We start from the raw sequence: 18773 nt of genomic DNA, 5'->3' as shown, positions 1-18773 counted from the left end.
GCTACAAGGTCATGCATCACAATAGCTAAAGCCCATACACTACGTTTCCATGTTCGCTTTATTTCAGTGCAACTATTTCTTTTTAATCTTGTTACTTTGTATTCAAAAATAAAATCAATAGTTTTCTTTCTTTTTGAATTAAAAACAGCTAAAGGGAATTGTCATTAGTTTTAGGCAAACAATGAAATGTATATTTAAATGAATATAATACTTCTGCAGTTATTTTCAATATTCATTCAATCTGAAGGGCTTAGGTGCTTACCTGAACTTCCATGAATATAATTAGCCACTATATCTCCTTTGAAATTTCGATATAAATATGCATAGTTAAAACAAACAAAATCTCCCCCATTACAGTATAAGATTCTCTATCAGAAAGAGTTTGTCCGCATTAATGCATTTATCAATATAAGGATCATACCGAAGGATTTGTTTAACCGCGAACCTGGATATTTAGCTAATCTTATATACATAAAACAATACAAACTTCAGACATGTACAATCGCTATTCTTACATAAGCATGGTAACAAAAGTTTAAATGTAATTTTATGTTCCTGAAGTGATGGCTGCCGTTTACTCCTTTTCCGAAACGATTCGCGCCGCCCTTTTACTTAATGGTTTGTCGATATAAGTTACATTGGTTAATGTGTACAGAAGAGTTTAAGTTCACCGCGTGCATAGTTATTTACATCTCCCTGAGAGAATACAGTGTATTAGGGTAGGTAACATATCTAATTTCTCTACTCAGAAATGTGTTATTTACCGTGCGACTTGAGAACGTAACACCATTGAATGTTTGCACGTTTTTAGCCAATACAAACAAGATGTGGAACGAATTCATTTGTTCTGTGTGCGTCAATTAAAACGGTTACGTTTTATAACCCTTCATGTCAGCAATACCGAGTAAAATCTGATATTTGTATTTCGATACCGCTATATCGATACATGTCGTCCAACGATGCTGAGAACGCAGCTTATGTTAATTTCTACAAAAAGAACATGTATTGGGCATATATTTCTTAAAATGTTTTATACTTTGAGTTTCTTGATAGTAATGAAAGAGCGTTCAATAGCTATACGAGCAACTAGTTTTCTCAAAAGCCGGAGAGCACTGATAAATAATCCATATTATATGACCATGCTTTTTAATCAATGAGAAGTCGACCTATTGTCGTTGAATATAATTTTAATTCTTCTTTATGCTACAGCCGCAGATATAATGCACCTGTACAATTTTAGCTGTTCAATTTCTTTGCAGATAAATTTACACTAATATGATGCGTGTACAAATAATTGGCATGAAACACTTTCTCGAATTTCACGGACACATTTATAAAGTTAACCATCACAATTGTACACAATAATCTGCTGTGAAAACATACTGATATTCCCACCCCAAGTGTTGCTAAGTTATATACGCAATTTATATGTTTACTCATGTCTCTAATAATGAGTATAATTTGATTTAAAGTCTAACCCCAGTGTCAGTATCCTTTTGAGTCGGTATTTGATCAGGCATTAAGGACACTACATCTAACTCTATTATATTACATAAACTGTATTTTAATTATATTTAGACATAATGGCGATGCAAGAAAAGATAGTGGTTTATCTGCAAAGGACGCAAAAGACGCACGTATATCCGCGACCCCGTCTACATCGCGAGAAGAGGTCATGGTTGAATCAGTTAATAGGTAAGGAAAGTATCATCGAGACTAGCTTGGAAGGAAAACATGATAAACTAAATGGTTTTATTTTTCTCAACGTATTTACTGTAAGAAAATATCAATAATAGGTCCAATTCATTGTTTTTATTTGATTATTTCCCCTGTTTGTTAGTGCAGTTCTGCTGAGGTGTAGATACTTAAACCGTAAAGCAATAAATCTTACAGGTCAAAACTGCCATCTTTTGTTACACTTTCCAAGATGTGTCTAATGACAATTTTCATTGTCTATTATAACATATCTTTTCTCTATATAACTTCCCTATCCTTTCAAGTGGAGGAAATTTATTGACAGATGATGATTCAGTAACATTAAATTCCATTAAAAGTTAAGTTAAAGGATCCAGCCAAAGATGACTAACTAAAGAAGCACACGTGTTATACATATGATGCTTTCTGGTGCATACTAGCCGGATAAAATGATATAAATGGTAAAAATAAATGACACAAGTATAGCACGACCTTGGAGACTATGTGCATTATCTTAACCTACATAAAACGGCAAAAGTTCCATACGCTATGATCCTCAACATGGTCTGTCTCAAGACAAAGTAAAAAGTATGGCAACCTGCTGGAGCCGTTATTATTTCTCATTGTGCTTTGAATATGAGCATAGACAAATCTTACATTTACCCCTGGCTGGTAAGACCAATTGTATATACTGTCAATAATAACATGACAATTTTAAGTTTCTAAAATGCATATTCATGCGACTATTTTTGTTTTTATTTTCTCTAATTTTTTTTTGGGGGGGAGGTTGTTTGTTTATGGACGTCAGTTTCTTTTCCGGGGTGCATCCCAGTGCCCCTTCTTGCAATTTGTTCAAATTCTCAGTGTTAAGCCTGCAATTATCTATCTTTTAAACTTCATTCGAAGAGATCCATATATGCTGATAATATTTTCCTCAACGACAAAGCGTATGTTAGCAGGTTAATTTTACAACTCCATAAATCTTAGAACATACAAATGTTTTTCCCTAGCTACGTCTTTCCGATTTAGATGATGATCGCATAGCCTGCTCTGGTTTATAATGACACTTGGTTTGGTGTGGTACTTTACTGGACTGTAACACTATTAGGTAATTTAGTAACTGGAGTAAAATGTCTTGTAAAACGACGCAGCACTACGGGCGCTGACAAGGGCTGTTCCAATGCAAGATTCGAACCCGAACCCTTTCGATTAAGAGACCTGCACGCTGATCACTTTTTCACTGCGATTCCTATGTAGATATGAATTGGCAGATATATGTTCTGATGTTTTATACCTTTCCTTTGGGTATTTATGTTATGCTAATGACTGATAGTGTTGACATTTCGGTTACAGTGGCAAACCTCAGGTAGGCAGTCTCTGCTAGTTTTCTCACAAGGATTATTAATGCCTACATTATGCGTGTTAATTTGCATTAATATAGATTGAAAGGGTCATTAAGTAAATAACATTAATTAGCTAATTGTGTGCATTGTGTGTTGGTACATTGAGATGATGTCATTTTTAAACGGGGTGCACAGCTTCAATATAGTGGTATGTACGTTTAATCGGAGTAAGAAGAAATAACATAATTCTTGTTGAAAGTAATGGAATTCCCTATGGAAAAGTAGCTGACATAATTTCTGATTTGTTAGCTGCTAAAGCACTTGACCTTGTTCACTCTTAGAGTGATTTCGAAATTATTAAATTGAACCTCTTAGAAGACACAAATAGTTGTGAGCATGAGCTTTTCTGGAATTACTGTGACTTCATTCAAAAGCTATTTGGATTATATCATTATGATATATCAAGACTATTGGCACATCAGCAAAACAAATAGAATTTCATTCAGATTACCACTGGAACTCATTTGGAATGCCCGATACTTTTGGACTTTTAATAAATCTTTTAGGACAATGTAGGATTTTATTCACCGTACAATACGTTGTTGTTTTAATTGTTCACTATCTATTACAGGGAAATAAAGTATTTTGTTCAATTTTACAACCGTTGTTGGATCTCACTCTTTTCGGTTACCAAACTTATGACCACAGACTTGTAACACAAGTTGCCCTGATAAACATTCCAGTTAATACAAGGTGGTCAGATGATTCAAACCGATTATATGCTGGTAAAAGATGCAACATTTTAAGGGTGATTTTCTTTTGTGTTGAATGAAACATTCAATATCTCAACTGTTTGTATTAAAATAAATCTTAGAATGATAAAAACAGAATTCCATGAATCTTGTTGTATACAAATGTGTTTCTCTAGCAACGCTATTCAGATTTAGAAAATATGTTATGCTGACACTTCGCTTGGCTGGATTATTTTCAGCACTGTAAGACTAGAAGGTAATTCAGTTTCGCGGCAATTCGAGTATGCCTTGCACAATAACACACTACCCTAATACGGACCATTCCACTGACACGATTTGAATCAGAGCCCATGCGATGCAGAGTCCTGCACGCTAACCACTGTTTATTGTGGTTCTATTCTGATACAAGTATTGGCTGATACGTTTTCTGATTTGTTTATATCTTTCTTTAGGTATTTCTGATAGTCAGTGCGTGCTATGTCAAGATTTAACTTGATAGTTTGTTTGCAGTGGCCAACCTCAGAAAGTCAATCTCTGCTAGTTTTTTCACAAGGTGCCATTACGAATAGTCTTGTTAATAAAAGATAGAGGATTCAAAATGACATATTCTGGAGAAAGATAGAACATTTTAATGGTGATTTTCCATTTACGCTGAAAGGAACACGATCGATTTGAATCATCCTTTATGGGGAAGGTATTACTTCAGGGTTTCAGACGTTATATTCGAACATTTGTATTGACGGGGGAGGGAGACACAGACTTGTTATGACTACACTGAAAGTTTCAATCAGAATGTTTCCAAAAGTTCTTGATGGACCATACATTAGCAACCTTGAAATGTAATTGTGCAATAATGTATAATAGAGGCGGCATGGCATTTTCATTATCATTTAGAAAAGCACATGAAGGCCTGAAACAAGAAAACGAAGACAGAGAAAAAAAGCCTCGGAAAACAAAGGAGAAGAAAAGGTGTTATGAACATACTAAATGTTACGTACTTTTCTTGCTTCACTTGAGCGCCCTGTACACCATTTTATATATAGCTTTTATAGTTTTGTGCATGCAACATAGCTACAATTAATTACAGTAAATATTTGTATTAATAAATCCTTTACAAGGTTCCACTTGTACCTTAATAGTTATTAAAGCAGGATCAAGTGCGGTCTATGTACAACATTTTTCTACGAAGACATTTTATTAACATGTATTACAATTCATTTGCAATGATAACGCATAATTCGTTTAAAGATTTCACGGATTATAAGACAACAGAATGCTGGGCAGTTTTATTATTTTCCAAAATTCTCAATTTTGCATTGTCTCTCTTTACCAAATAGAGTTACAAACCGTTGTCTACCCTCTCCTATATTCCCGTATTCTACCACTTCAAACGTAAGATCTATGCTGTGTACATCAGATTATGTCACATTTCTTTTACTATTCTTTAGACACGATGACGTTTCAGACAAGACCAAAACGGAAGAAAACCACGCCACAGATTCAGCAAACGATATAAAAAAGATGCACGAGTATGAAAAAAAAGTGGAAATTTTGGAAGCTGACGTTATCAAATTGACGCAGGAAAAAGATGCATTGCTTAACAGGTCAGTTTACTACAATAAGCATAAGAATTAAAAACCATATGTGTAGAAGGTTCAGGCAAAGATTCAAGACGAATGTCGCTTACACAGTAAGATACGGAAGCGAGTGTCCTCTCCATGTGCTCCAGGAAGACATGCAAAAGTATGTTCGTAAAAAGAAAATGTACATGCGTGCATACGTACATACATACATACATATATACAGAAAGACCTAAGCAGACATACATACAAGCAGAATATAAGACAGAAGGTAAAACAGATAAAGACATAAAGAACCCATTACTAACAATGGACGGTATCTATGAGTTTAACATACGAAGTAATGCAGTTAAAATCATTTTAGAGCATTTTGAGACTGCACTTCAAAATATTAAATGCTTGAAAATGATACAGTTTTGGTCACGTACGCCATGAAATTTGTTTCTAAACAATTATACATCCAATAGATTTTCAGTATTATTCAATTTTACTTCTTTAGGGCCATTATGCAACATTTCATGACTTCTATCACAAGCTTCTCTTTGAAATACAATCAGTCTTCCGTTTTCAATAATTACTTTTAATTTACAATTAAAGCAATACTTATGTAAATTGATTATTTATTGTAACTGTTCAATAATGTCAGAAAAGGCAATACAATTCTGTTAATATATCCCCATCATATTCTGTATTTCAGTAGCATTATTAATATCTCAACTGTTTGTATTAAAATACATGTTAACATAATAAAAACAGAATTCCATGAATCTTGGTGTATACAAATGTGTTTCTCTAGCAACGTTATTCAGATTTAGATAATGATTTATGCTGACAATTCGCTTGGTTGGATTATTTTCAGCACTGTAAGACTAGAAGGTAATTCAGTTTCGCGGCAATTGGAGTAAAATGCCTTGCACAATGATGCACTATCCTAAGTAATACGCACTATTCCAGTGGCACGATTCGAATCGGAGCCCTTGCGATACAGAGTCCTGCACGCTAACCACTGTTTCACTGTGGTTCCTAATCTGATACAAGTATTGGTTGATGTTTTCTGATTTGTTTGTATCTTTCTTCAGCTATTTCTGTTACGTCAGTGCGTGCGATTTCAACGCACATCTAAGATTTAACTTGATAGTTTGTTTGCAGTGGCAAACCTCAGGAAGACAATCTCTGCTAGTTTTTTCGCAACCTGTGCTTACGAACATTCTGGTTAATAAAAGACAGGATTCAGACTGATTATATATCTGGTGAAATATACAACATTTTTAATGGTGATTTTTCATTTGCGCTGAATGAAACTCTAACAATTTGAATCATCCTTTGTGGGGAAGGTATTACTTCAGGGTTTCAAACGTTATACTCGAACATTTGTACTGACTGGGGAAGGAGATACAGACTTGTTATGAATACACTGAAAGTTTCAATCAGAATAATTACAAAAGCTCTTGATGGACGATACAATAGCGACCTTGGAATGTAATTTTGCAATAATGTATCATAGAGGTGGCATGGTATTTCCTTTATCATTTAGACAAGCACCTGAAGGCCTGGAACAACAAAAAGAAGACAGAGAAAAAAAGCCTCGGAAAACAAAGGAGAAGAAAAGGTGATTTTAATATAATAGATATATAATTTTCGTACTTAACTTGAGCGCCCTGTTCACCATTTTATATAGTTTTTATAGTTTTGTGCATGCAATTACATTAAATATTTGTATTAATAAATCCTTTACAAGGTTCCACTTGTACCTTAACAGTTATTAAAGCAGGATCAAGTGCGGTCTATGTACAACATTTTTCTACGAAGACATTTTATTAACATGTATTACAATTCATTTGCAATGATAACGCATAATTCGTTTAAAGATTTCACGGATTATAAGACAACAGAATGCTGGACAGTTTTCTTATTTTCCAAAATTCTCAATTTTGTATTGTCTCTCTTTACCAAATAGAGTTATAAACCATTGTCTACCATCTTCTATATTCCCGTATTCGAACCACTTCAAACGTAAGATTTATGCTGTGTATATCTGAATATATCATATTTCTTTCACTATTCTTCAGACATGATGACGTTTCAGACACTACGAAAACGGAAGAAAACCACGCCACAGATTCAGCAAACGATATGAAAAAGATGCACGAGTATGAAAAAAAAGTAGAAAGATTGGAAGCTGACGTTATCAAATTGACGCAGGAAAAAGATGCATTGCTTAACAGGTCAGTTTACTACAATAAGCATAAGAATTAAAAACATTACGTGTAGAAGGTTCACGCAAAGATTCAAGACGAATGTCGCTTACACAGTAAGATACGGCAGCGAGTGTCCTATCCATGTGCTCCAGGAAGACATGCAAAAGTATATTCGTAAAAAGATGTACATGCGTGCATACGTACGTACATGCATATATATAGAAAGACCTAAGCAGACATACAGACAAGCAGAATATAAGACAGAAGGTAAAACGGATAAAGACATAAAGTACCCATAGCTAGCAATGGACAGTATATGTGAGTCAAACGTACAAAGTAATGCAGTTAAAATCATTTTACAGCATTTTTTTAAACTACATTTCAAAATATTAAATGCTTGAAAATGATACAGTTTTGGTCACGTACACCAGGAACTTTGTTTCTAAACAATTATACATCCAACAGATTTTCAGTATTATTCAATTTTACTTCTTTAGGGCCATTATACAACATTTCATGACTTCTGTCACAAGCTTCTCTAATAAATACAATCAATCTTCCGTTTTCAATATGTACTTTTAATTTACAATTTAAGCAATACTTATACCAATTGATGATATATTGTAACTGTTCAATAAAGTCAGAAAACGCAATACAATTCTGTTAAAATATCCCCATCATATTCTGTATTTCAATTGCTTTATTAATATCTCAACTGTTTGTATTAAAATACATGTTAACATAATAAAAACAGAATTCCATGAATCTTGGTGTATACAGATGTGTTTCTCTAGCAACGTTATTCAGATTTAGATAATGATTTATGCTGACAATTCGCTTGGTTGGATTATTTTCAGCACTGTAAGACTAGAAGGTAATTCAGTTTCGCGGCAATTGAAGTAAAATGCCTTGCACAATGATACACTGCCCTAGCTAATACGGACTATTCCTGTGGCACGATTCGAATCGGAGCCCTTTCGATGCAGAGTCCTGCACGCTAACCACTGTTTGACTGTGATTCTTATTTTGATACAAGTATTGGCTGATATGTTTTCTGATTTTTTTTTTTGTATCTTCATTTCTGTTACGTCAGTGCGTGCTATGTCAACGCGCATCTAAGATTTAACTTGATAGTTTGTTTGCAGTGGCAAACCTCAGGAAGACAATCTCTGCTAGTTTTTTCGCAACCTGTGCTTACGAACATTCTAGTTAATAAAAGACAGGATTCAGACTGATTATATATCTGGTGAAATATACAACATTTTAATGGTGATTTTTCATTTGCGCTGAATGAAACTCTAACAATTTGAATCATCCTTTGTGGGGAAGGTATTACTTCAGGGTTTCAAACATCATACTCGAACATGTGTACTGGCTGGAGAGGGAGACATACTTGTTATGACTACGCTGAAAGTTTCAATCGGGATGTTTCCAAACGTTCTTGATGGACCATACAATAGCAACCATGAAATGTCATTTTGCAAAAATATATAATAGAGGTGGCATAGTATTTTCGTTATCATTTAGACAAGCACCTGAAATACTGGAACAACAAAACGTAGACAGAGGAAAAAGTCTTGGAAAACAAAGAAGAAAAGGTGTTTTCAACATATTAGATATTATATAATTATCTTACTTAACTTGAGAGCCCTGTTCACCATTTGTTATTTAGTTTTTATAGTTTTGTACATGCAACATAGCTACAATTAATTACAGTAAATATTTGTATTAATAAATCCTTTACAACCTTCCACTTGTACCTTAATAGTTATTAAAGCAGGATCAAGTGCGGTCTATGTACAACATTTTTCTACGAAGACATTTTATTAACATGTATTACAATTCATTTGCAATGATAACGCATAATTAGTTTAAAGATTTCACGGATTATAAGACAACAGAATGCTGGGCAGTTTTATTATTTTCCAAAATTCTCAATTTTGCATTGTCTCTCTTATCAAATAGAGTTACAAACCATTGTCTACCTTCTCCTGTATTCCCGTATACTACCACTTCAAACGTGAGATTTAAGCTGTGTATATCTGATTATGCCACATTTCTTTTACTATTCTTCAGACACGATGACGTTTCAGACAAGACAAAAACTGAAGAAAACCACGCCACAGATTCAGCAAACGATATAAAAAGGATGCACGAATATGAAAGAAAAGTAGAAAGATTAGAAGCTGACGTTATCAAATTGACGCAGGAAAAGAACACATTGCTTAACAGGTCAGTTTACTACAATAAGCATAAGAATTAAAAACCATACATGTAGAAGGTTCAGGCAAAGATTCAAGACGAATGTCGCTTACACAGTAAAATACGGCAGCAAGTGCCCTCTCCATGTGCTCCAGGAAGACATGCAAAAGTATGTTCTTAAAAATTGTACATGTGTGCATACGTATGTACATACATATATACAGAAAGACCTAAGCAAACATACAGACAAGCAGAATATAAGACAGAAGGTAAAACAGATAAAGACATAAGGTACCCATATCTTTGAGTCAAACATACGAAGTAATGGAGTTACAGTATTTTTTTCGACTACACTTCAAAATATTAAATGCTTGAAAATGATACAGTTTTGGTCACGTACACCATGAAATATGTTTCTAAACAATTATACATCCAATAGATTTTCAGTATTATTCAATTCTACTTCTTTAGGGCCATTATACAACATTTCATGACTTCTGTCACAAGCTTCTCTTCGAAATACAATCAATCCTGCTTTTTCAATAATTACTTTTAATTTACAATTTAAGCAAAACTTATGCAAATTGATTATTTATTGTAACTGTTCAATAAGGTCAGAAAAGGCAATACAATTCTGTTTAAATATCCCCATCATATTCTGTATTTCAGTAGCATTATCTCAACTGTTTGTATTAAAATACATGTTAACATAATAAAAACAGAATTCCATGAATCATGTTGTATACAAATGTGTTTCTCTAGCAACGTTATTCAGATTTAGATAATGATTTATGCTGACAATTCGCTTGGTTGGATTATTTTCAGCACTGTAAGACTAGAAGGTAATTCAGTTTCGCGGCAATTGGAGTAAAATGCCTTGCACAATGATACACTGCCCTAGCTAATACGGACTATTCCTGTGGCACGATTCGAATCGGGGCCCATGCGATACAGAGTCCTGCACGCTAACCACTGTTTAACAGTGATTCCTGTTCTGATACAAGTATCGGCTGATACGTGTTCTTAATGTTTTTATCTTTCTTTATTTCTATTTCATCAATGCGTGCTATTTCAATGAGCATCTAAGATTAAACTTGATAGTTTGTTTGCAATGGCAAACCTCAGGAAGACGATCTCTGCTAGTTTTTTCGCAAGGTGCCCAATCGAACATTCTAGTTAATAAAAGACAGAGTATTCAGACTGATTCTGGTAAAAGATGCAAGATTTTAATGGTGATTTTTGAATTGCGCTGAAGAAACACTCAAACTGTGAATCATCCTTTGTGGGGAAGGTATTACTTCAGGGTTTCAGACGTTATCCTCGAACATTTGTACCGAAGGGGGAGGGAGACAGAACCTTGTTATGACTACGCTAAAAGTTTCAATCGGGATGTTTCCAAAAGCTTTTGATGGGCAATATAATAGCGACCATAGAATGTAATTTCGCAATAATGTATAATAGAGGCGGCATGGTATTTTCTTTATCATTTAGACAAGCACCTGAAGGCCTGGAACAAGAAAACGAACACAGAGAAAAAAAGCCTCGGAAAACAAAGGAGAATGAAAGGTGTTATGAACGAACTAAATATTATGTACTTTTCTTGCTTCACTTGAGCGCCCTGTACACCATTTTATATATAGTTTTTTTATGTTTTTTGCAAGCAACATAGCTACAATTAATTACAGTAAATTTTGTATCAATAAATTCTTTACAAGGTTCCACTTGTATCTTAATATTTATTAAAGCAGGATCAAGTGCAGTCTATGTACAACATTTTTCTACGAGTACATTCCATTAATCTTTATTTGAATTAATTTGCAATGATTACGCATAATTCATTTAAATATCTCACGAATTATAAGGCAACAGAATGCTGGTCAGTTTTATTATTTACCTATATTCTCAATTTAGCATCGTCTCTCTTTAGCAAATAGAGTTACAAACCATTGTCTACCTTCTCCTGTATTCCCGTATTCTACCACTTCAAACGTGAAATTTATTCTGTATGCATCTGATTATGCCACTTTTCGTTTACTATTCTTTAGACACGATGACGTTTCAGACACGACAAAAACTGAAGAAAACCACGCAACAGATTCAGCAAACGATAGAAGCAAGTTGCTCGATTATGAAAGAAAAGTTGAAAGTTTGGAAGCTGACGTTATGAAATTGAGGAAGGAAAACGAAACGTTGATGAACAGGTCAGTTTGCTACAAAGATTGTAAGAATAGAATACCGTACAAATAGGAGGTTCATGTAGAGATTCAAGACGATTGTCCCTCAGGAAGTACACAATTAGATACCAAGCGAGTGTCCTTTCTATCAGCTCCTAGAGCACGTGCAACACTATAAAATACCTGCGAATAAGTGAGAGTGCGTGCGTGCACACGTACATACATAAAGAAATACCTAAGCAGACAGACATGCAAGCAGAATGTCAGACAGACGGTAAAATAAATAAACGCAATATATACCCATATTTAAGAATGGGAGCTATCTTCGAATCAAAGGTATGAAGCAATGCAGTTAGTCATTCTTCCACATCTTAAAAGACTTCGCTTCAAAATATAAATTTGATGAAAAAGAGACTTTTTGTCACATATGCCATGAACTTTAGTAGTGTCATTATATGATTGTGCTCTTTTTACCCTTTTGGGCACGATGATACACATCACAGCCTCTATCTCCCTTGACTTGACAAACGAACTGTATGTTATGCGCAACCTACAGATGAATAGCATTAATAATCCACAAAAATGGCCAGTCATGTGGGGTAAAGGCTTATGACGTGTATCAGGGTCCAAAAAGGTAAAACGGTAAACCCGGACAAATTAACACTACTCGTATTATTTACAACCCATAGAATGATTAGCACGCTTTTGAGACTGTGTATGGTATCTGCACACATCAGTCATGTTGTTATCTATCCAGTACGGTATAAATCAATACTTCTCCATGCTATATATATATATATATATATATATATATATATATATATAGAGAGAGAGAGAGAGAGAGAGAGAGAGAGAGAGAGAGAGAGAGCTTTCCGTGTGATTACAACTGATACAGAATGCATCAAAACGGCCTGCCTTACTCGTCTTTAATTGTCTGTAAATCCGCAATCACATTGTTTCTTATCTGTGGTCGGAGTTGTCAGTGACTTTCCGTTTCCGCCAGCAGAATCTCGAACTCGGCCATGCTAATTATTTTATCATCGCTTGCCACCGAATACAGTTTACTAATCGTGTTGAGACTGTCTTGTGCTCCTGTAAGCGATTCTGAATAGACACGTACTCATGAATTGAAATTAATTTTCTAGCACCACCAGAGATCCTGGCTACTATCGATATAGCCCGGACAATAATACCAATTTGTGCATCTACGATGGTTGTCGTGGCTGTTATTCCAGCTACACCAAGCCCAACAGCTGCCTCTGAGGCAAGACCACAAATAGCATTTACGAACAAAAACGTTTATGACTCACAATCAACGCGGCTTTCTTGGTGATTTCGTTTTGTAGTTGCTGCTCAGCTTCGATTATTTTTTTTCACTTTGGTAACATTGAGGGTCTATCATAGTTCTTTTATTCATATTACAAAAGCACACTACCATTGCACGAACACTGGCATGACTTTTTCAAATTCCTTAAGTCCAGATGCAACACGTACACGCACTTCTAACCAATTACCCTATTTTACTGGCACACCGGTCATAAAATCATTAAAAAAATATCTGATTGGGACATTTTTGAATTTTCAGCAATTGTGGGTTCTGTAGGTTTAGCACCCCTTTCATTTAGGAATATTTTGATTACACCACTGATTGATGTTTGAAACCATCATTCTTGTCTTTACCCAATAAGTGTTATCTAAAAGAAAGTATGTCTTTGTTGAATGTCGGTCTACCAGGTTTCTCCTTTGCTGCTGACCGAGTCAATGCTGGTTTAAAATATTTAATTAACGGAAACATTACCGAGTGGATGCAACGGCAAAATATCACGTCGCCATTGTGGAACAATCCCGGAGTGTTTTCACACCTTTTCAGCAGTCAACGACTGGGTATTTTCACGTGTTAATGTGATTACTTCAAGCTGGCCTCCAGTTCCTAGTGATAAATAAGGGTGACCCGAACGGTCAATATCGATTCGACCCTTAACGTGATTATATTTTAGAGTATACGTGGATATGGTAATAGTTTCAAGCAGATAGGCATTGGCAAATGGAATAAAATCACTATTGATGTTAGCTGATCCAACACCCGTTACTGAATTCCACAACCTCATCACCGTGGTCAGAATCCATTACTTATATACATCTAACAAACACCAAAGACAGTCCAGATAAATGTTGAATGCTTCGAACTGAATTTCATCTTCAGCAGCTAATGATGCTGACAATGCAACTTTGTAATATTTCGCCTTTGTGTTGTTTAATGTGAGACGTGATATTAGTGGTACACAACTCAAACCACGATGCTGCTTATCATCTGTATACATTGCCATTCGACCCCACGAACCTTTACTTCCAGTTTTGACGAACACGTATCATCGAGACTCGCGCATCTTTAAGATGTGACTTTTAGGTTTATCAAAGCCATCATCTGTAAAACCTAAAATAAGCTATTTGCAAAGATTGATTCATCCGTTTTTTCATCTCCTTCTTTGATTAATATCCCCAGAATTATGGTCCATGGTGTTACTACGTGTGGTGGTGCGGCACATTTGTAATTTCTTCATCTACGTATTGTTTTATGTAGCATCACCATTATCAAAATATTCTTTGATATACGCAACACACACGGCACTGACTCTGACTTCACTTATTACGGTAAAATTGTATACCTTTCAAGTTTGCCAGTTTGATCTTCAAAAATCACAAGATCACCAGGAGTAACACCAACAACAGCGCGACTAGTAAACTTAGACAAATCCGCTTTTGTATCAAACTCGCTCAAATCTACATCAGCATTGTGTCGTCGAGCTGAGTAAGGTCCGTACATTTTAAGTGACATTTTGCATAATATTAAACGTACGTTTAATATGAACTCAGTGTTTGTGGTGTCAGTGAACACTAAAGTGCATACAAAGTTTCAACAACTAGCTGGCCGCATAATAGTCCATCCAAATGTGTTTGTACTTGCAAAGTCGAATAAAACAGTGGTTGTCGTCCGTGCCTAGTTACATAATTAGCAACTTCAAATGTTGTTGCTAGTCCATACGAGTGAAAATACAAACGCTGTTGAGGTGTCACCACGTATGCTACCCAGTGAGTGTCAGATCCTGTTGTCAAATCAGTGTTGACAATATCTGTTTCACGTGTGTGTGCCACCATCTATGCCAGTTCATTTTGCATAAATACACCATGAAAATGTTTTATTGCTTGTTCAATTTCAAGTAAATCAAGATTTGGTTAATTGCCTGGTCAAAGGCGTGATGTTTTGCAACCGGGTAATCGAAGACCTCTGTCCGATGGTTTTTGACGACTTGTTCATGGTAATCTAATACTTCTTTCTTTTTTATGCGTCCATCGACTGCTTTTTTCAGCGCCAAGCCGATGCAGTTCCGACATACATTAACTTTTGCAACCGCTCGAGCCGCTGCTAGAATCGCTGTAGGCAATGGAAATATTACACTAGTCTTTGGTATTTGTGTCACCTCTGACTTGGATAATCTTAATTTGATTAAAGGTATATTTTTAATTCGCTGCATTAAACTGAGTCAATTGTGTTTAGGACATTTCCGGCCAGTTTTGCTGAAGAAAGTTTCAAGGTGACCCCACAATTGTTTTTCATTGGATTTTTCCCCCAGCAAATGTTCACTAATGGTGACCTTCACTTTGTGATAGGACATTATTATGTAACAATGTGTGAAAATACAGGTGCATCGATGACATATTCTTCTATCAGCACCCTCCAGCAACAGAGTCTTGTCAGAACGTATCACAACATAACACATGTAATTGGCAACAGCGGGAGCTATCTTTGTATAATAATACACGTCAATGACTGACTGTCTGAACAACTCCAAGTGTTGCAATGAAAAGTAATGAGTCGGGTACAGTGTTCGAAAGTCTTGTTCGGAAATCAGTCGACCCGTGTCGATGTGTTGTAGGCAGTCCATATATGACCACAGATTATTCGTGTACAACACGATAAGTGTTTACTGCCGAGTTAAAGTGAATTTCTTCAGAAGGTCCTGATGGCCTTCTAACCTCAAAGAAGCTTCAGTCACTCCTAAGGTGCCAAATATATCAAACGATATCCGTGCAAGTCAACGCGCCAGTATAGCTCTTGTCCATGACTTTAATATGATTACGGGTCCAGATGCTGGAGGATGAATCGCACGATTAGTCGTCCTACGATGTATGAAAGCAAAGATTGCACTTGGAGCATCTGCCTCTTCTGGATCTCCTCAAACGTAAATAATATTAATACAAACAAACAATGGATTCAAAAAGCTGGATATTATCCAAAATATTCTACAGTCCGAGTGGAATTTGGAAATCTGACGTCGCCGTGGAAAAACTAGTAAATGCCTCAAAGGTTATGCATGGAGCTGTTCAAAAATGGTAAGCCAAAGAAACGCTCTAACAAATTTACTTACCAGTACAAAGAAACATTTCATGTGGTTGGTTTGATGTCAAATTCATTGACCAAGCAGTGCTGTGACATATCCACATACACATCATTGGTTTAGATATGCATCAGCATCGAGTCATTGTCGGAGTACAGCATCTTGAGGAGTGGATTAAATCCTTTGTCATAAATAAACACATTAACAGAGATACAAAAGTTAAGTGTTTCAAGTTTATTCAGTGTGGTTTTAGCACAATGCATTGAAAATTCGATATTACCAAAGCTGAATTCACCCAGGTGCTGCCGGTATTTTCGAGGCATGTCTTGATTATCACAAGCCAGACATAACGCTGACAAAATTGAACATTCAAAACAACTGTCGTCCAAAATGTTTACGCTCATAACTTACCCACTCAGGCGTTTGTATGTAACTTCCACGAAACGGCTGATATGGTGAGAGATTACCTCGACTTTAATACATCTGTCACGAGTCCATCCTGATCCTGCATTGGTGTATTTCTCCAATGTCTTAAGAATCGTTTGATGGTTTTCTCATTGTCATCACGGATGGTTCTGGTGTCGTTCAGGATTTCACGAGCACTGCTCTGATCCCACGATGTTGTCATTTTAAATCCATCCTCGTTCACGACTAAGTTGCATAACTTGCTGCATCGTAAGGACAATATCTCATTTAACTCCAAAATGGCCAATGTTTTATAAAACCGATATGATGCCAGAAATCGAATTTATTAACAGCTATCAAGCGTATATGCCTAGTTTGTATGTGGATGGAATAATTGCCATCTGATTTTCTAGCAACATTATATGAGTATGAAGTTTGAATTCAGGTACTAGTGATTGCTATACTTGGACACGAACATGCTCAATAGATGCAATAGTAAACGTGTATGTAAAATAGTTTTGTTCATCGCCACGAAGGTGCTTTTCATCCTCAAATGGTCCAGTATCTGAGGTATGTCAGCTTCTCATGAACCTCTTGAAATTTATATAATACGCACAAGTTCGAATTGTTGTAGTTTTTGTACTGTTGCATTAACAACTGGTGGGGGCCGCATGTGGATTCCGTTTAAGTTTAGGTCTCAATAATTGAAATATGTCGTCCTTTAACATACGATATGGTAGTTTTATTACATGATGTTGTGCGATTTGCCTTATTTGATACAGGGTAGGCATGCTTATATAAGGGAAAACCTTCTCTAATTAAGAAATCCATCAATAACTTGTTTTAGTTTTGGGGGTTTCTAGGATTCGAAACTGCAATTTCTTTAAATCATAGCTATTAAATCATGTATTTCTTTATTCGTCTGTGCAATCACGTGTGTTTCGTTGTTTTACTTCCTAGTAATATTCACGAACAGATCAACATGGAGTTGATTACATGATTTGACTCCAATATCAAATTTAAGGCATAATCGAGCGCCGGTCTGGACCAGTACGTAACACTACCATATGTGTTTTACAGTATTCATAGTCACATGTTCTACCGCATAGTTAATATTCTTCAACGAATACTCCTTTGCATTCGTTGCGTCCTAATGCCATTGAGCTTATATATATATATATATATATATATATATATATATATATATATATATATATATATATATATATATATATATATATATATTGTTCACGGAAAAGGAAAAGAGGAAAAGCAATAACAGTAATACACATTTTGACATGTGTTTGCATCATTATAGATTGCAGTTTTGATTCTTAATATGCATCAACTAATATTTTCGCTCACTAGCTTATGGTACAATAAATTCCTCTCAAAGGCTTTTTGAGAGTCTAAAATATTTCATAGAAGCTACCCTTATTCTTACTTAAATACTTACAAATTAATATTTAAATGTGAATATACTATTGTAGAATAACCCCTGCTCTGTAACGGGCTTGTTCTTTGCGAAGTACATACTCGATTATCCTTTTCTTTATCATAGATGTGAAAACTTTGATTAGTACAGGTAATACATTAGTAAATCTGTAATTGGAAGATTCATTTGAATCACCTTCTTTCCGCATCGCTGTAATGATAGATGTTGACCAGTGTTCTGCATAGTATACTGTTATTATTGGTTCAATTTAATTGCCCGTAAATATAAACATATAGCTTGATAAAATAGATACTCCCTCTTCTTTGCTATGCATTAATTTACTCTGTGATAGCGATCCACTTCCAGAAACCATCATAGCTAACGTTTTGATAAAACAAATACTTTAATCTTCATGTAAACGTTTAGCAGAACACCATGGTCAACGACTTAGGTGTTGAGTGGAACCGGATTTCAAAGAAGTTCAAAAACATTTGGGGCTTAAGTTCAACAGCACAGATATGATATAATGACACAATAAAACAAGGCTTTTCTTATTTGGTGAAAGTTTACCTGTGTAGTAATATTCACATTT

The 18773-nt window shown here is 35.3% G+C and overlaps 1 protein-coding gene across 1 annotated transcript in view; it reads left to right on the top strand.

The window, feature by feature from the left end:
* Nucleotides 1-18773, top strand: part of LOC149798496 (uncharacterized) — a 42107-nt gene that overhangs the window by 11213 nt on the left and 12121 nt on the right. The window contains exons 4-11 of the mRNA XM_089963699.1: nt 1579-1695; nt 4685-4759; nt 5239-5394; nt 6905-6979; nt 7440-7595; nt 9645-9800; nt 11262-11336; nt 11816-11971. Coding sequence (XP_089819825.1) covers nt 1676-1695; nt 4685-4759; nt 5239-5394; nt 6905-6979; nt 7440-7595; nt 9645-9800; nt 11262-11336; nt 11816-11971 — 869 coding nt within the window. The 5' untranslated portion in view covers nt 1579-1675. The remainder of the gene's footprint in view (nt 1-1578; nt 1696-4684; nt 4760-5238; nt 5395-6904; nt 6980-7439; nt 7596-9644; nt 9801-11261; nt 11337-11815; nt 11972-18773) is intronic.

This window comes from Sinohyriopsis cumingii, chromosome 6, assembly GCF_028554795.1.
Source record: "Sinohyriopsis cumingii isolate HCF-2022 chromosome 6, ASM2855479v2, whole genome shotgun sequence".
Lineage (NCBI taxonomy): Eukaryota > Metazoa > Mollusca > Bivalvia > Unionida > Unionidae > Sinohyriopsis > Sinohyriopsis cumingii.
Note: the sequence above shows the minus strand (reverse complement) of the source record. Positions and strands in the feature narration are given on the sequence as shown.